Source organism: Sarcophilus harrisii, chromosome 4, assembly GCF_902635505.1.
Source record: "Sarcophilus harrisii chromosome 4, mSarHar1.11, whole genome shotgun sequence".
Classification (NCBI taxonomy): Eukaryota; Metazoa; Chordata; class Mammalia; order Dasyuromorphia; family Dasyuridae; genus Sarcophilus; species Sarcophilus harrisii.
Window position 1 is genome coordinate 10,312,311 of NC_045429.1, and position 20,136 is coordinate 10,332,446.

General features: G+C 42.3%; 1 protein-coding gene across 5 annotated transcripts in view; it reads right to left on the minus strand.

Moving 5' to 3' along the window:
* Window positions 1-20,136, minus strand: part of MIER1 (MIER1 transcriptional regulator) — a 60,462-nt gene that overhangs the window by 9,451 nt on the left and 30,875 nt on the right. For all 5 annotated transcript variants that reach the window (XM_031968921.1, XM_031968923.1, XM_031968926.1 and 2 more), the window contains 4 exons: window positions 16,577-16,649; window positions 8,338-8,489; window positions 3,491-3,572; window positions 1,814-1,908 (listed from right to left, as the gene is read on the minus strand). In XM_031968921.1, the coding sequence (XP_031824781.1) occupies window positions 1,814-1,908; window positions 3,491-3,572; window positions 8,338-8,489; window positions 16,577-16,649 (402 nt within the window). The remainder of the gene's footprint in view (window positions 1-1,813; window positions 1,909-3,490; window positions 3,573-8,337; window positions 8,490-16,576; window positions 16,650-20,136) is intronic.

The following is a 20,136-nucleotide window of genomic DNA, read 5'->3' on the forward strand; positions in this document are numbered from 1 at the left end:
AAGAATATATTGAAAAGCTTGAGAGTTTCACATTGTAACACGTTATCTTCAATTTTCAGGAAAAGTATATCATCTCTTCAGGTTCACTACTACTATTACTAAATAAAGCAGAATATAAAGGTTTCTTCCCTCATCTCTCAAGGGATTCCAACTTTCTCTCATTTGGAAGGATTTTTCCTGACCAACACCACACTGCTCTGAAGTTAGTTAATTTGTCCTCCAGAAAGAAAGGGCTGAGAATATCCCAGAGCAACATGAAACTTCTTATAGTCAGCAGGAACGCTGGGCGCTCCTAAGCCACTTCTGTGGCCGAGTGTTTGTGCAACGTTTGTGTCCTTAATCCCCACCCTGGCCAGCATCCCCTGGGACTGAGCCAAGGTAGGGCTGCAAATCCCCGAGGTGATGTGGGCACAAAACCTTATCACGGTCTTCTTTCCTTCTGATCTGGAGGCCTCTACGCACCTGACGGAGCCCATTCCCTAAGCAGAGCTGGCAGCTGCTCCAAGGTCGCCCTTTCTGTCTGAGCCCAGCCAGCCCTGCTGCTCCCCAACACCTCAGGCGCTCCTTTCCCCTCTCGATGGTCCCTTCTGCTTGCCTCAGTTCCTTCAGTTCTGAAAGCAGGGGTTTCCAACTCTAACCTATGTCTCTTCTTCCTCCTTCCCCTCCCGACCCCTGTCCTCCCCCAGGGTGATCTCCAGCCTGGGCCCTGAGAGACCACCTTCCCGGTCCTAAGCCTCACTGTGCTGCCACAGGAGTCCTTACTGTTCTTTCTTTGGGTGAGAAGGGAGACAAAGTCTCTGTCACCCATGCCCTGAGAGTGGGGGCTTTGCAAGCGCAGTGAAGAAGCTCAGAGATCCCAAGCTCGCCAGTGCCCAGCCTTGGGCGCCTTCAGTGTGAGGATGCTAAGGAGAACTAGCATCCTGGGCACAGGATTCCTCATTCTGGGAACTTCAGTTTCCTGCCTGAATTTTAGTTCAATTCATATTACTCAGCTGGACACGTCACTGAACCTCTTGTTTGCCTCAGTTTCTTCTTTGTATAACCGGGATAATAACACTTCTCCCCCAGGTTTCCTCCAGAGATGATAAAAGTGCTGAGCACAAAATCTGCTACATCATGAAAATGATACAAATATTAGCTATTACAGTTCACATTTCCCAGGAGACAAGTGATCCAAGTTTCTTCTATTTTGAAAAATTGGGATTACTGCAAACTCCCTTTATGGAACAGCGGCAAGAAGCCCAGACTAAATGGGCACACGATCACTAAGATTCTTTGGGGAACATGTGCTTAATGACCGCCGCCACTGATGACAAATAGCAAATGCATGTTAGTCAAGCTGTCACAGTGTAACATGGTGCTGATTTACAGACTCACGAGCTGGCCCTGGATCGCCCAAGTACAACAGAGTCCGTCTCAACTCGTTTTCAGTTCATTTGATGTCTAAGTCAATGTATTAACAACACCTTCTAATACATCTGCTGTCTCAGCTCTAAAACACCTCATTTATTCCCAATACAGTCCCAGAAGAACCCTGAACAACTTTGGGCAGCAACACAGACAAATAAACAAAAGAGAAGTACATTTTCAGGAACGCGATCAACATTCCCACAGAAAAGGCTGTTTCGCTGCCCTCTGAGCGTTAGCGCCAGCCACAGTAAACACTAACATGCTCATCCCCGTAACTCTTCCCTGAGCCAAGAATCTGCCTCTTCATTCAAACCACATTAGAGAAAGGAGGCTGATAAACAGAAAAGCAAGAGCAACCCAAAGAATCCGGAGCATGTGGGCAGAACGCTTCCTCCTCACTCACCTTGTTGGCCTGAATTAAATGGAAATCCTTCCCGTACGCTTTCAGGCCTTGTTCAAAATTCCGGCATTCTTCCTCTGTCCAGACAGAAAGCTCTTCTGCAAAAGCAAAAACCGCGTTGGAAGAGGAGAATGCATCAGAAACAGTCCAGTGAAGGCACTTTGGGCAACAACGAGATAGATATCCCCACCAAAGTCTACCACCAAAGCCCTGGTACCAGGCCTGAGGCTCCCCACGTCCCCAGCAGGGACACCCCGAAGGACCCGGCCACCGAGAGACTCTGGCCCATCACCAGCTGAGCTTCTGCAGGAGATAAATGACAGACAAGGGTGGGAGCACTGCTGGTGCCCACGGGGGTCCCTCCTCTCCTCTCTCTGGGCCCAAGGGGAATTCTGCAGTCACATCTGCAGTGAATGAAGTGGTTAAAGAGACTAAGTTGGGATGGAGCACAGACGATAGGAGGGTGTCCAGAGCCTCTCTCGCCATCTCTCTCCCCTCTGACACGCTAGGACCCAGTCACACGCTCTAACAACCGACTCCAACACCGATTATGACCATTCACCAGGTCTTTCTTGGCAGCCCATTCGGCTTCCCTGTGCCAGTCCCCGGGGCACATTCTACTGGCACAGGGGATGGTGCAGCTCTCCTACCTCTGGCTGCTCTGAAGAGCCAGGCCCACACCACCGAGTTAGGCTTTGTCCATGCCGTGAGCCCGGGCAACAAAAAAGAACAATCTACGGGCTCTGTCCCCCCAGCATTTCTCATTCTATTGAGATAAATAAAATGTCTCCAAAGACGTGGGCAAACTGAATGCAAAGGGTTCAATGTAAAATCTGACAAGGGTAATGTACAAAGAGGGAAGGAGAGATGGGGTTAGCCAGAAGTTCTGAGAAAAGATCTGGCTGCTTTAGTGGACTACAATAAAAGTTAGCCCCCAAGCTCCTTTGTGGGCTGCTCTGGTCAGACTCGGGGACATCTGAAGACCTGGCTTTTGTCTGCAGTATTTCGAGCAGCAAGAGGAGAGCAGCCAGGATGACATGTGGTCTTGAGTCATGTCCTGGGAAGATGGGCCATGACAGGGGGAGCCACATGACCCTCCAGGTGCTTCTGGGCACCGGAAACACAAAGGGAAAACCAGAAAAGGTGTTCCTGACTGTAAGACCAGGCCATTCTATTGGGCAGACAACGGTGCTCTAATAATTAGCATTCTCCCTGGTGCTGCTGACCACTGCCCATGTCGGGGGACGAGACCAGGCCTGGGCTGATGTCTGTGGTAAGACAAGGTGCATGTGCTTAAACAGGGGCAACAGGCAAACTCGGGACCACAGTCTGTGAGACAGGAAACCAGCCCAAGAGGGATCCCAAGGATCTCCAGGGATCCCAAGTGTCCTTCAGACCATGGATGACCTGGGACTCACATCATTCCTAACCATTTGTTGGGCACAGTAGCTCACCAGGGTCAAAATGACACTGAAAGTCTCAAAATGAGGGTCACTGTCCACTGTGGCAAACAATGAGACGGTTTCTGGCATCTTTCAAGGAATCGCTACTTCCCTTAACCTCTTTCCCAGGGCCCTGGACAAGATGCTCCCCCCTGCCTTCCCCCACCCCAGTGCTCAGCAGCCTCCAAGGAAACTTCTGTTTCTTCTTCTGGGCTGTAAGTAGAGAATGGGTCCTCACCTCGAGCTGCTTTCACATTGAACCTCAGTCTTCTCAGGGCTTCTTCTGTATCAAAATTGCATTTCACCAATTCATACAGGGCCTACAACAACAAAAGTCTCACAGGTAAGGCTTGGCCTGGAAGCAACAGTAGTTCAAACTAGGGCCAATGAGTGACTGGGGACACAGCCTGGGGCCAGGGAGTCTAGTTCTTATCTCTGTGGTCATGGGGAAGAGCGGGGCTCCTAGCCCTGGCTCTGGGTGCAGCCAGTCATAAGAGCCAAGGAAGCATCCACCAGCCTTTGCTGGACAGTATCCCAGCTCCTCCTCCGACCTCTTACGCTCTCCATGTGTGCTTTCTATTGGACCGTGGAGGTCCTGCCTAGACATTCACAAAGCTAAACTATCGACTTTCCCACTTCAAGACTGTCTTAAAAACAACCTAGAGAAGCTGAGGAAGAAGCTTGAGGGAGGACGGCTGGTGAGGCAGCAAGAGAAGGAAGCAAAGCTGGCTTTGGCCACCGAGGGCTGTGTGGGAGAGCTCTGTGGCCGGTTTCCCACGCAGAGCACTATGGGTATCCTTCAGTGAGAGGACTTGGGAACTCATTTCAGCAAAGTGTGAAAAGCAAGGAAAAACCTGCTTACGACAAGAAGCAACACCTGTGTATCAGGATCAGTAAAGGTTTCATGTAGAAGATGGTATATGAGTTGTGTCTTAAAGGAAAAAAAAAATAGGAAGTCCATCCTAGGCCTAGAGGTAGGAGGAGGACAGTCATGACTGAGGACCCGAGGGAAGGCCAGCATTCCTGGATGGCAGCATATGGAAGGGAAGGGGCTGGAAAGGCAGATTGGGGCCAGATTGTACACAGGGCTTCAAAAGATAAACAGAAGAAACTTAATTTTATGCAAGAGACTATAAGAAGCTACTCAAGTCAAGAGAATAGGGGAGTCACACAGTCAGATTTGTGCTCCAAGTCAACCATTTTGGCAGCTGTGTGTAGGATGGCCTGGAGAGACTAGAAGGCGGAGACACGAGTTAAAAGGCAGTAAGTGAGTAGAAAGTACTGATGGGAGAGACGATGCACAGTTCCCTCCAAGATGGCCTATTTCCCTCTTTTACAAATGGAAAAACTGAGGTGAAGGCCAGGTGACTTGCTCAGGGTCAGCTGGCTGGGGAGCGCTGGTACAGGCTTCTCAGCAGGGCTCCCTCATTTTTTACTTCTGAAACCTGTTTTCTCCAACATGTTTCTCACTGACCCTCCACATTAGTTATCAGAAGCTCACAATCAGCCAAGTATATGCTGATTCTACTCAAAGACTTATCCAGCTCTTCAAAAATTTCTCTCGATTTCTATTTCCAGCAGCCAATGTTGGCACACATGCTGCAGTCACGTGAAGGGTGGGCTTCCACTCTGCCGATTCTGAGTGTGAGTCCCAACTCCTAAGATGATCAAATAGCCCAAGGATGTGGTTTTGTGCTGCCTTCGGAAGTTCGAAGGCCAAGCCTGCTCCTTCCTTCCTTTGCACCCCCTAAGGAGAAACTGGGAGAGCTCCTTCCATTTGGCTGCCATTTTGTCCTGTCTTCAAGTGGGGTTTCCTTTATGGTAAAAATGTCAAGATTGACACAAGAACATCCCCCAGTACTGAGCGTGTCCTTTTTTGCTAGACACTGGACAGGCAGCTCACATGTAGAATACAAAAAGCCAAGTTAAAGTGTATAAATGTTATTGGAAGTGTTGTGTGAAGCAGCCAGAGCGATCTGCACGGGGCTCATGGGACTCTCCGGTAACTGGCCTTGTCCATGGACGGCCAGCCGAGAAGCTGGCCTGTTGGAACTGAGTCTCTCTATCCAGAAAGGTAGACAGCTTGCTTCCAAGGACATTAGCTACACTTAAAAGTTCTGGTAGGGAGGGTCTGAATCAGAAGTCATAGGAGATAAAATCTAGGAAACAAGTCAGCAAACAAAACCTCTAGTCCCAGAGAGCTTTGCGTAAATAGAGGTGGACTGGACATTAGCAAAGAGTGACTGAAGACATGGGTATTAGGAACCTGGGGGCAGGGGCCTTGGGACTAGAATATAGTTGCAGAGACACACAACCTTTAAAAAGAACAGGGCAGGTTAACAAGTGGGGAAAGAAGGCAGGTCAGAAAGGCCAGGGTTGGCTCATCTGAGGGAATCCGGGAGCCAGAGAGAGAGAAAGAAGCGTACGGAGCATAGCGGGAGGTCACAGAGTAACAGAAGTGGTATTGTCAGCACCGCACCCAAACCCATAGGATAGAGACAGGCGATGGCAATCCTGGGGGATTTGGATGGCTCCCAGAAGTCTTTCTGACAAAAGGAAGGCAGGTCTGCCTTATCTTAATGACCCATTTCATCCCCCACTTAAGCCCACAGGCTCTCCAGGTCCTGATCATCACCAGAAAAAGTGGAGAGTTAATAGCATGAAAATGACAAGAGGACTTCAGCTCAGCCTTTATGTCTAGGAGATAGGAGAGCTGGGCAGTTTCTGAAGAAGGGTTTTTAAATATCCAAAGGAAGGACAGGCTGTGATTCAAAAGATTAAAAATTCCATGGAGGGCAGTCAGCCTGGGAGGGTGGTCACCTCTCCCGAATAAAACTGTGAGTCAGAAAGAGACTGAACAATAGTGCTGGGTTGGGAGAAAAAGTTCCATTCCAGGAAAAGGGGGGGAACTGCTTCAAAGCCTGACATGAAAACAGAGGAACTCATCAAAAAATTTAAAAGGATGTGAGCAGAAAAGGATGCCAAGCTCCTCGCCAAAAACCAAACCAAACCAAGTCCCCCAAAACCTAGAGATCTCTAGGTTCACTAGTCTAAATCCTAACTGGGAAATTAAAGAAAGAATATTACAGTGAGTCATTTTTCCAATCCAGGTCAGCCCAGGTAGATAGAAAAGCCCCTCTCGATTCTCTCATCCACACTGCTGATCTTCATTCTTTCCCTGAAAAGGCCACAGTAGGGGTCTCCACTCTCTCTCCTCTCACTCTCCTCTGAGTCCCTTACAATCTGGCTTCCAGAACTGCTGTTCTTACTTATTAACTTCCTATTTGTCATGTTTGTTCTGAATAGAAGCAAAATAGCACTGAACAGCTGGCTAACTTCTTGAAAAAAATTTTTTTTCAATCAGCAAAAAAACCCCTTCTCTTCCCCACTTGAAAAATAAAAACAACCCTGTTACAAACATGGATAATCAAGCAAAAGTTTTTTCCATACTGGCCACGCCCCTTGAAAACGTCTCATTCTATCCCTTGTGTCCTCTCTGGAACTCCTCAGTTCTTGAAAATCATCACTGTGTTGCTAAAGGGTTCCTGGAGACAAAGTGTATCGGAGTTCTAAAAAAGTAGCTGAGGTAATCGTAGAATCACCGAAAATCTTTGAGAGATCAGAGAAGAAATACAAACAGGACTGGAAAATGGCAAAGTCATAATTTTTCAAAATGTAAAAACAAAGGCCCAGTTCCAGAAGGCAGTCTGCAAAGCACAGGTCAGTGAATTTGAGGACGACTCCAACCAAGTTCTAGAGGGTTAGTGAACTTTGAGAAAACGATGTGCGATTACCAAGGACCACCTTAGTTTCACCAAGAACAGCTCAGGTCCCAGTAATTTCATTTCCTTCTGTGACAGGGTTACTAGACTGGGGAGAATTACAGGTTATCAGATAGGAAAATGCTGGAGACATAGATTTCCTTGACTTAAGAAAAACATTAATACAGTCCCCTTTGATCCGGTGATCACGTACATCAAGGAAGGCAAAGTCACAAATAAGACTCTAAGAGATACCACAGTATTCAGAGAAACACTTTTTGTGAAAGCCAAGAAGTAGAAACCAAGTTTACCGGTAAATAGTTCAAAGCAAGATGGAGCTGGGAATCTCAGAAATCTTTGTCGATCTTGACAGATTTTTTAGTCACACTTTTCAATGTGTCAAAAAAGTAGAATGTTTGTTAAAACGTTAACATGTCTGGGCTGGGGTAAGGAGCTGACAGAGTATCATGGGACAAAAGTAACTTTGGCTTTTCTTTCTCTTATCAGGTCTTCATTTGAAACCCCAACTAAAAGAAGCAGAATCATCAGAAAGGCAAGGCTGGAGGCCTCCTCAGGGAGGACTTACACAGGCTAATGGGAGGTAAGGACCTGGGATAGCCTGACCCTCACACTTTCTGGAAGTGAGAAGTGAGTTCAATCTGTGGGTAGAGTGCTTTTCAAGATGAGGAATTCCCTATTCTAAATGTGAATTACAGCTAGGGAATCATAAAAAAAATAATGGGATTATCAACTGCTTTTTATTTTAGATATTTGTAACAAATTTATATACTCACACACGTTTATTAAGCATCTACTATATATATAAAGGGCACTGAGTTTAAAGTGTGACTTCATTAAGAATGATACAAGTCTGAACCAAAAGAGTTTAGAAACTTAAAGACTAAATATGATCATCTTGAGAAACCACTATTCAAACTCAAGTGTTTGTAATCAAGACCAATGCCCCTTTTATGGAATTGTGTACTCCGTGAAGCCTATTCGTTTATCAAACTATCCTTAAACTGAAGATCAAAACAAGGCCCCTACCTCAAAGCCAGACTCAAACTGCTTCCATGTATGACGTATGTTACCGCTATTCTACCTAAACTATCAATCATCTCAGTGCTTTAGCAATCAACTTAAAGTAAGTTCATCCCCAGCAGGCAGAGTCCTAAGTCAATGATTTCAATTCTTGGCCCAGATGAGTACTGTTTGGTTATTATAACTGTTGTACACTTAAAAAAAAACTGAAAAAGGCCAAAAATAACTACTTAGTAACTGTCAATGAGATTACTGCAAGGGAAGGGGATAGTTATTCAGTTACCTGCTCATTGTCTTTTATGTGACAACCTTCGGGAATCGCCTCTACACCCTTTTCATCTCCTGTTCGTCTGGATGCTTCATTAAGAAATTCAATCACTTTATCTTCCAACAAGTAATCAGGGTTCCATAGAAGCTGGTCATCATTTTCATATACTAAATTATTGAGACATAAAATAGAAAAATTATTGATTTTCACAAAAAAATGAAATAGAGACAGAATTTTATACCTACCTCACACTTCTAAGTCCCCATTTGTATCACACTCTCAATTCTCAATATTATTTTTGGATTAGTGCATCAGAAGCAAGGCTAGCCCACTTCCCTGTACCCACCTCAGGATTACTCTGGTCCCCACCCTTGCCTTCTATAACCTGAGCAGGAGTATATGAACTCAGGAAGTTCGTTCAAGTCCAACCATATCCCTATATACTCCAATTCTACTTCTTTCCAAATACTGCCAGTATCTCTCCTCCATGATTCTTTTACCTCATATTCATTCCCAAACATATTCCCTCCCCTACTCAATGACCTTTCCCTTTGCAACAAAGATGGAAAACAAAAATCCAACAAGACAACAATTTGACAAAATCAGTCAAAACATCACTAAGTCCTCAAAGCAGGGTGTCCTATTATGCATTTTTATTCTATCCTTTCTAGACCTAAGATGTTGACAGAGAAAAGAGAATCAAAATGGGAGTTGAGGACCTGCAGCTTCTGTCACTGCTTCTCATTAGCAACCCATCCAGTTCCAGGCAATGGCCCAATCACCTTGCCCACCAATGTATTCTATAGGCCATGACTTGCCTTTTGCTTTCCACACCGTTTTCTTACTAGTGTGGAATGACCCTCCTTTGCTCGGCTCTAAATGAGATTCTTCTGCTTAAAATGTAATTCTAGGACTGATCTCCATCAGTTTTCTAACCTCCAGCCCAATCTTGAGGGTACTCCTAAGTTCGAAGATACTTTATTTGTAGCGACAAAGTTTATTGTGCTTTACTGCCCAACTGAAATCAATGGCCACAGGTTTTTTTTTTAATACATTATAACAAGCCAGCATTCTCTCTGATTCAAAATACACATCAGAGATGATGAGAAAAGCCAAAAAAGTATATCAAGGGGTTATTCTTACAATAATGGTGATCATGTAAGAGGAGCTAAACTAAGGGCCAGAACTATTCAGAGAATGATTACCTTCCCACAGCTCCTTTCTGGCCCCAGAAATTTCCAAATAATTTTTACCTTTGATTGTATACTAAATGCAACTAATATTTTAAAAATGTCAAAATGGCTGACAATAAGACATCAAAACACTAATGAAGAAGATAATAACGTCCCAAAGAAGACATCTACTGCCTGGCTCTCCTGGTAATCAATGCTAGCTAGCTGAGGGCTCTCTAGCTGGATGGAGCCTATGACCATAAGCTGAGTTCTGTAGTGTGTGAAATGAATTCATTTGAATTATGGCAGAGTCTCTTTCACTTGTTCAGGAAGCAAATTATTCTTATGTTTTTTTTAACTGAATTCAATTTTACTTCTATTTCTGGCAATGTGTGCTAGATACCCGAGATCCAAAGGCAAAAAGCAATTGGTCCTTACTCTAAAAGGTGTTCTACTGAAAGGAAAAACACATTCAAAGTGAAGTAAATACAACCTCTGGGGTTTGGTAAGAGAATATCAACAAGTGAGGGGACTGGGAGAAACCTCCTTAGAAAACAGAACCTGGTCTAAGTCTTGAAGAAAGCCAGGAGTTCCCAGAGATGGCCTAAAATCCTGAACTTGGAGTCAAGAAGCCTTGTGTTCAAATTCCAAGCCTCAATCATGTGACTGCATAATAAATATGCTCAGTTTCATCTGTAAAATGGGCACCTGAGCGGCATCTTTCTCCACAGGGCTGGGGTCACATGAGACAGAATTGCAAAGTCCTCTGGAAAACTGCAGCAGCACAGAGAACATCAGGAAGAGGGAACAGCAGGCAGGCAGGCCAGCTGGGCTAACATGGTTAAGTATCTGAAAAGATGGAACCCCATTTATTAGGGAAGAGAGGCTGAAGCCTTTGGAAAGACAGTGTTCAGAATACCAGAAAAGCTTTTCTCCGGGCACTAGGGAGCCCAGGAAAGCATCAGAGCTTGAGGAATAGACTTGGCTACGTCGAAGAGAAATTTATGGAACAAATTTGGGCCCCAAGACTAAGAGAACAGCAATCTCACACTCTTTCAGTGGGGTAGAGCACCCTTGCACTTTGCACTCTGGGTTCCTGCTTACAAGGGGAAGCAGACCGTACATTTTCTTCTTAGGGATTTTATTATCTTCCTCATTGATGCCTTGATATCTTATTCTTTAGGAAAGTACCAGTTATTAAAAACAGTGACTATTTGCTCACATATCTTAGAGTCAATAACACCTTTTCCAAAACCTTCACAGAAAACTGACACTCATGGTTCCCAGTCTCCTGGTCTAAAGCTTTTCAATGTGGCCGAACCTCGAAGAATTTGTACTGTCCAAGACTTGGAGAACCCTGGGTGGTCCTTCCATGCTGTGACAAGGCATGGGAAATGGGACCTTAAGTGAGTAGAGCGTGTTGATGTGATGCTCTTAATGAGCTTAATGTTAAATCTTTCTTGGTGTCTTTGCCATCACTCCTTTCCCTACTGTTTAAAGATGCAGCACTAGTCCAGGGATGACTTAAGACTGTTTCCAGAGTAGTTAAGACTAAGCAGGAATTTTCTCTTCACCTCTGATTTCAGAAGTCAGAACCAAACATGTAGAGATGTCGCTGCACTAGATATCACTCAGTGTTCAGTGCCCTCTTCTATCCCAATTTGCAGGACATTATCCCCAATCCCGGCTCTGTAACTATTAATTTGGATTTACTTTGAACCTATTTATATGTGCACGTGCTGTTTCAATGAATCAAGGACGGTCCACTTGAACAGAAGGCTGTCAAGAGGAAGATGCTTAAGATGTAAAAGAAAATAATTTTGATGAGGAAGAAAGGAGGGAATTATCTAATGAGAACAATGCAGACATGGGGAACTCAAACAACTTTGAACACAAACCAGGTAACAGGATAAAAAGAAAAGCATCACATATTTCAAAGCGTCAGGAGCACCAAGGAAGAGAATTTGAAGGAAGCTAGGGAAAAGAGAGTATTAAGCCATGTTGGGGGGAAACAGAAGTTTCAAAGAAGGGATGGAAATGCTTTGCTGCTTTGGAAGAATAGGATGTTAATACAGTAAGTCAGAAATTGCTACTTATCTCTTCTCTGCCAAAGAGCACGGGTCATTGTGGTACAGAGCCTTAGTGGGAAATTCAAAGAAAGACAGGTTGCTGCAGATTGACTCAGAAAATCACAAATTAATTTGAGCTAGTTTTCACTGTATTTTATGATATTAATATTTCCCAATATATTTTAATCTGGTCTGGGCTATCCCTGAGCCTGTCACTAATGATGTGAAAGGTGAAAGGACGCTAGATGGGATGTCAGGTCCAATTCTGCCATGGGCCTCTGGCAGCCAGGTAAGGCTGGGGAAGAAACCTAAGCCTTCAGAATCATCACGTGCTGATGAATGTGCATCTGTACAATGGGAAGAACAGCACTGACTGCAAGGGAATGTGAGAGAACACATGTAAAGAGGCTTATGGTGGGCTGCTTTTCCATTCCATGAGAAACCAAGTGCTCTGAGGGCAGAGCCTTTGGTTGGCCTAATTACAATCTCATAACCTGCCTTTTACAGGGAAGGTGCTTAAAATATTTACAGAACTCACTTGTTCAATGATCTTTTGGAGCAGAAGTAAACAGAACAAACATGGCTAAAAGGAAAACTTAAGATAAGCAGGAAGAATATTAATCACAAGACTAGCTAACCAGATTGCATTTAGGTCAATATGCTCGGATGAATATATTGTAGGGTATGGAAGCACAGTCAGTGATCTTCCTCCGATAAAGGAGAAACGTCGAGGCATTGGAAGGGAAACAGAGAGGGGCAAATCTTTGAATTTCCAAAAAGGGAAGAAAAGGTATCAAGGAACTTTGGGACAGCGAGTTTGACTTCAATTTTAGGCAAATTCCTAGGCAAGCATTATTAAAGGGAAAGTTAGAGATCATTTAGAAAAGAAATTATAATCCAAAGGAACCAACAAGGCTTTGCCGAGAAATCGTGAGCTCAAGATTTAACTTACCTAGTTGTTAGCAAAGTATCTCCCACTAGGTTCTGTGGGTTAGATGCATGAACATTGACAATCAGTGGATCTGAAATTAGCTTAGTTGAAGGATCCAAAAAGTAACCATTAACGGCTTTGAAAGCTGCTTGGCGGTCCAGGGATCCAAACTCAAACTGTGCATCTTTATCAATGACTTGGAAAAAAGCATGGTTGGCGAGACACAAGTTGGAAAGGACAGCTAACAAATTTATGTCAATCAAAAAAAAATTGAATCATAGGATGGAACCATAGGCTTAATTTAATACAATGAAATTCAGAGACAAATCAAGGTTTCCACAGAGTCTCAAAAGCCCTCTTTACAAGTACGAGATGGTGGAGATGAGGCTACATTAGTACAAAGTAGGAGAAATACAGTTAAAAGAGCCTTTTACCCCCAAAAGTTTCAGTTAACTTTGGGGGTTTCAGTGAACTGCCTGCCCACTCAGCAGGAATCACAAGTGTGACAGGGCAGCCTCAAAGGACAACATACTCTCTTTTATGAGACATAAAGACAGGTATAATTTCTAGGACCAGGGAAACAAGAGATTCATTGTATGGACCTACTCTGGTCAGGGCCTGTTTTAGAAAGATCACTGACAAGTTCGAGATTATGTCTAAATAAAGGCAACCCAAGAAGGAGACCAGGCAGCAACATGAGGATCATGAGAAGGAACTAAGCTTATTTAACCCAAGAAGAAAAGATGGAGGAGGGAAAAGAGGATATTATTATGCAGAAAGGTTGTCACAACAGGAAAATGGGGGGCCCCTATAAAAACCAAGTGACTACCTCAGGTTATTGTCCACTCCCATTAAAGATCTGCAGACAAGGTGGAGCCTGGGAGATGTGGTGGAGGTGCAATTACTTGTTAAGCTGCGGAGCTGCGGAGGATCTACTGTTCAGATACACGTTGAAGCCCCATCCAACTGAAATTCTGTAGTCTCCTGACACTGATTTTACAATTGTATTAACAAAGATGGAGGGATTCTTACTCAGCAATGCAATATCCAAGACACTTTATTGATCCTACTTTAGTGGCTATTTGGGGGAAAGCTTCCGTAACAATAACCTTTACTGAAATGTTTTATATATATTAACATCCTTCAAAATCATTGTGTATGCACACCCACCACAGAAAATATGTTAAATGAAACAAAGTTACTGGAAGCTGTTAGTTCTGTAGGAAGGGAGTTATAAACAGAACAGTTGTTTTACAAATTTATGGTGGGATTTGGTTATATTAAGCAGTTACTGTGAAACAATGTTGAATAAGACAGGAACTCTTAGGAGATAAACAGTTTACAAACTAGGAAAAAGCTGTAAATCAAAGGCAAAATGGACATCTTCACTAGAAACTAAAGAAAAGCATATTTAAGAAACTTTAAGGGGGACTGTGAGCAATAGTACAGCATCTGGATAGAAAGCTGGCCTTGAAGTTAGAGACGATTGAGCTCAATATCCTGCTTCTGAGACCACACGAGCTATATATAAACTGTGGGCCAATTTTCTGACCTCTCAAAAGGTCATGTAATCTTCTCTAAGAGTGTAATTCAAAAAGAAATTACTGATTTTCATCACTGAAGAGAGTTTTCTTCCCTGGATGCTCCCAACAGCAAGAAAATCACAGGTCCAGATTGAGGAACAAAACAAAAAAAAAAAAAAAACCCAAACACCTAAAAGAGAGCATATCATTGCAACGACAAAAAGATACATATTTAAAAGGTTTCCTCTCTTATATGAGACATGAAGACAGAAATAATTTCTAGAACCAGGGAAGATTTGCAATGGTTCCCAATCCCTAGAAAGAACTCTGTGACATTATTCTCATTTTGAGGAAACTGAGTGTGAACCTATTTAAGTGACTTGTCCATGATCATCTGATTAGGATACATCAGGGTCATAATCATAGACTTTTCAACCTAGTAGAACCCACTGTTGATGGAACTGCTGACTGTAGAAAGAAGCTTGGAAGCATAAACTACAAGCAATAATATTTGGTATCTTTTGACCCAATGATTCAACTTTGAATAACAGAGAGAATCTTCCTTTATCCACTCAATTAATCAAGTACTTAAAATAACTTTTTAAATAAAATAATTTTTGGATTTTTTAAATCTACAAGAAACAATTCCAGTCAAAAGAAGAAATGGATAAATTTACTATAATAAGCACAGATTCATACTGCTGATATTAAGGAAAGCAAAATACATGGCACATATCAGTGAAAAAAAAAACAACATGAAGTAATCTCTATATTTATGTTTACCTACAAATACACACATGTACAGAATCCAACTGCTATAAAAACTCATGTATAATTTACACATTAATAAAGACTAAAAGAAATATGAATTGTTTAATATTCACAAGAGTTGTTTAAGTTCAAAAAAAGCTGTTTTAGAAAGCTAGAACCAAGTTAGAAATTGATATCATCTCATTTAAGATTTAAAAATATTACCTTTACCCCAGGCCCCACTTTGTGGACTTCTAATGGGGATGGGGGATAGAAATCAACTAAATGCTTTGGGATCTCATTTTTCAATTCTGAGAATTATGTAATCTACTTACTACTGAGGTTACAAAACTGAAGTAGTGTTAACACTGAACACATGAAATCACCACACACACACACAATACTAAAACTCAAACTCTACAAGAAATCTAAAAAAGAAATGGCGAATTAAATGAGTTTGAGCAGCACTGGTGCCTTGCAGAATCCATATGGGGAAACTATACTAAGTCTGGTAAATCTTAAGAGAATTAAGGAATCTTCAGGCTCCATTTCCTCATCTGTAAAACAGGGATAAGCCTCCCTCAGAGCACTGTTCTGAGACTCCAAAATGCCCGATAGCAGTCTTCAGGATCTAACCTAACCTTCAGAGAAGTCACAGGGGCTGTTTAAGGAAAAACTGGTTTTTAACATCAGACTAACAACGGACAAATTACAGGCAAGATGGCAAACCTGCAAGAAAGAGTAGTGTGGTCCTACTGGGTGCTAGAGAAAACTTGGCGATCTTAAAATAACTTACCTAGTACAATCATCAGACTCTCTCAGGCAATGAGTGTTTTGTGGTCAGTAACTTAATCTAATTCAGATGTGAATAATGACAAAATATAGCCAACCTGCTAAAGGTGGTTTCAAGAAATATGGCCACAAAGAAAATTAGGCAGTGTCAGAGCCGCCTCCTTTACACATAGTAAGAAACCTGACAGGTTAAAGATGATTTGTTAATATTGTGCACTTTACCATTTGGATCTGTGTGGAAATAATCTATTTCTTAAGAAAACCTGCAAATTGACCAAATATGTAAGTTGCAAAATAGATTTCTGTGGGGACTGCTTGGAAAAAGGAGAGAGGAAGGTGAATTCTGCAGGGAAGGCAGGAGACAGAGGCAGCTGCGGCTTAGCGAACACCCCTACAGACCCCATCAGGGCTTTCGGCCAATTACAGCGGCTAGTTCTCTCTCATAAAGACAGGAACCTTTGCTAGAGAAGCATAAAGAATTCTATAAAAATCTTGAGATGAAACCATGATTAGGCAGCAAAAGAAATGAAAACCCAGCATATCACCCTATGCTCACAGCACCATAAACATCTCACCACTTAATTCCTTAGATTAGATTAGAATTTAATAGAATTAGAAATTAATATTTCTAAATAGCCAATAAACCTTTAATAACTTTTATTTCGACAAAGAAAATTTTTGAAAAAAAAACTAATTGTTTTCATTGAAATGAATAATCCAATTTGAATCTAAATCACATAGTAAAAAATGTTTTCCTTGCAATTTCAATTTAAGGAACAAAAAGAGATAGTTAGAAAACCTGTTTCATCTTTCTTAAATCCCATAGGCAAAGCTGAAAAACAGTGGATACTTTTCTACTTAGTAGAATAATACGGCTATGATTCTTAAGTCAACAATTAATTTAAGAGTCTGCCCTCTTCCCATCTGATTTCACATGTCAGAAGATTGTTTTAAATCTTTACAAAAATAATTTTATTTGTATAACTTACTTAGGTAGCTACTCATGCTATAACTCACCTTTTTCATTCTCCTTGTATTTACAAATGCCAACTGGAATTTCAGCTTGAAATACGGAACCCACCATAATTTCCTAGTTTAAAAAAGAACAAAGTCTTACTCAAGTCCAGAAGCTCAGTTGTCATATGCATTCTCTATTCTAACCAGTTTCTTGGGTAACTGATCTGGTCCTGGTTCTTATGCTATAAAATGTGGATAAAACTACTATTTAACACACACATACCTACCTCCCCATAGGAATATCGTGAGAGTTAATGAGTTAATAATAGTTAAGTGCTTATAGATGATTGGATGAAAACATTAGGAATAATGAGGTGAGGCTAAGTCAAGGGATTACTTACAAATAATATGCAATTTTCAATGGGCAATTAAAAGATATAAATATGCCTCCCAAAATTGACAATTTGTTTTTATTGTTGACAAATTCCTATAAAACTATGGAAATCAAGTATCATAAATTTAATTTACCTTAAATACTCTATTTAGAGGAAGGGGGAAATAAGAAAAATAGAAATACACGAATATGAACAAAGGAGAATCTGAATATTTACATACAATCTTGCTTTTTACCAACACTTGAATATATCTACTGATAACCTTCATTCAAAGAAATGCCAGTAATGCTATGACTTCTTTATTAGAAACATTATTAGTAATTCTTTAATTAGAAATTCTCTCCTTTGCAGGCTTTAAACTGCAGAACGCTCTTATTCTTTTTAAGATTATTTTGGATAGTCAATACAATGAATGAATTAGGGCTAGAATTTTACTGAAGGAAGACAGCAGGTTGGGCTGCTTTTGGGAAATTGCAAGCTTTCCCTTGAGACAAAGACCCAGTATTTGTGTGTATATGTCATGAGATGTAAACACCAGAGGCTCCAAATAAATAAAAATGAGTACTCTGCAGAGGGCAGCAGAAAGGTGCAAAGTGGGTGTGAATAAATTGCGACACATTATAAAACAGGGAATTATGAAGCAGCAGTGGAAAGGCTGTCATGCAAGACAGAAAAGAAGATGGATGAATTGGTCACAAAGTGAAAACCACGGCTCATGGGTGGCCAGCTTTCGAGCTCAGCTGATGTCTTTGGGACGGCCTCCAGGGCAGATCTGCTAGAGCCCCTGCTGGGTAGCTTCACTGAATGGTCAGCTCAGTCGTGGATGGGCAACACAGTGTGCTAGACAGACTACTTTGCTGAGATCACAGAGCCATGTGAACACATCCCAACTCACCTACTAGGTAGGGTGTCTCTTCTATTGCACTAAGAAAAATGTGTCTTTGAACAAGAGTTCAAGTGCAAGGAATCTGGAGAAGGGGCTAAGCACTCTAAGGCTGCCAACAGGAATGGAAAACGGCTTCATTTCCACCATTCTGATTTAATCAAAGTAGTTAGGGAGATATGGGCTGTGGTGCTGACAACTAGGAAATGAGCACATAGCCTCTAACCAGCCAGTGGAGCCCTTGGTCTCCATTTTACATGAGACAACTTGCTTTGAGGTTCCAGTCTTCTCTCCCAACCGAACAGGGACGTGTGGACCCTGCAGAGGCATCACTATCTGGAGCTGGCCATCAGGCCAAATGCTTAGTAATTCCTTACTAGAAAACTGGCCACATGTTCTCTGCCACTGAACTGCACCAAACCTGAATGAAACCTAGAATTCACTCAGACTGGCTTCTGTCCAATCCACCTGTAGTTTCCAACAGCCTACCTGTTACAACTGGCACCACAAATCCCAAGGTCTCTCCCCCTTACCTATCAATCTGTCATTGAAAAATTTTTTTATAAGAAATTTAGTATTAATTTTAGAAAAGATTCAAAATGTCTCCCTACCTATACACACACATAGCTGCATTTTTGTATAGACTTATCAGTGGAAACCTATCTGAGAAATTTTCCAGAAATGCATACCTAGAATGCATTTAAGACATTGGTTAGCGAAAAGGGAGTGGGGATCATAGACAGTCAACATGGCTTCGACAAGTCTCATCAACAGACTAAGGTGCTAGTTTTTTTGGGTACAAGTATTTAACTGGTATTGAGGGGGAGGAAAATAGCCTTTACCTGGATTTTAGCACAATACATGACATAGTAGATAATGTTACTCTTGTGAGAAAGATAGACAGAAGCTGAGAGTAGTCAGATGGAACTGGTCTTGATTGAATGACAGGACTCAAAGAACTGTCATTAATAGTGTCACCTTGATGGGTCTCCAGGGGAAGCCAACCCAAAGCTAGGAAGGGCAGCCATCACCCTCATTGAGAAGTTAGGATCCAAAAAATTCCTGACAGAGTAGAGCAGGAGTTATTAATAGAAACACTCTGATAACTTTTAAAATAAGTGGTCTCCCTTATAATCTTATGTATTTTTAAAATGATTCTGAGAAGCAGTCCAAAAGCTTCCTCACTGGTCTGCCCAAAGTGACTGCAGTACAAAGGGTGTCTTAGGCTGGAACATTGGGCTGAATCTATTTATTTAAGAGAGAAAACTGTAAAATCTCACACTGGAATTCAAAAATTTGCTTCCTCAATACAAGACATACACGGCTTCAATAGACAGAAGTCTTTTTGAAAAAGATCTGGTGGGTGGGGGTGGGGGCTGTTTATAGAATAAAAACTCAAGATGACCCAACAGTGTAAAGTGAGGCAAGAAAGCAAACTCAATTTGTGACTGCATTAAGAGACATCTTGCTTAAAAACAAATAGGATTCACAAAAACCTAATTTTTTTTTAAAGGAAAAGCTCAAGTGACAGCTCTGCAATGTTTGACCAGACAGGCTAGCGTATCTGCTCCAGGCTGGGGCATACTGGGTGATGGAACAGCAGGTGCTCATTGGCTGAGGGCAAATCACGGGAAGGAGGAGTGCTTGTATTGGTTAGTCCAGGTGGCTAGAACCAGGACAAGGCATGGTCATTGTAGACAGATTGATTCAGGCTTGATGTAAAGAAACTGTGTTCCCCAGAGAGGGAGTTCACTACGTAGGAAGAAGGCTGTAGGAGCAATTACTGTGCCTTCCTTGGAGGTCTTCCAGCCCAGGCAGGGCAATCACTGGCCAGATGAGCAGAATCCTTTCTAGTTCAGGGCGAGAGTAGGTGTTTCCCAGGATCCCTACTTCTGATTTTAACTTTGTGAAGATTTTGTATCAAGTTACAAAACACCTCTACGATCTCACAGAACCCAACAACTACAAAAGATTTTTTAGTCTGGAGTCCTTCGCTTCACTGCAACACACAACTGAACTTTCTCTTCAGAATTCTCAAGACAGGGTCACTTGTGGTGGTGGTGGTGGGGGGGGGAAGCCCAGGAGTATCTGGCCAGTCTGCTGTTCCTCTGGGCAAGTGACTTCAACCAGCAGAGGCTCAGGGAAGAGTCCCCGATGATACCCAATTTTCAGCAACAAGGGATGACTTGACTGGTTCTCTGGGATTCCTTTAAGTGTCCCAGGGGCTCCTGGACCAAACTACACTGAACAGAAAACATAAAGGAAGACCAGAACTTCCTGGGTCAGTACTAAACCCTTAGGTCTACTAGACAGGTGAGGATTGTTGGACTGATCCAGACCCA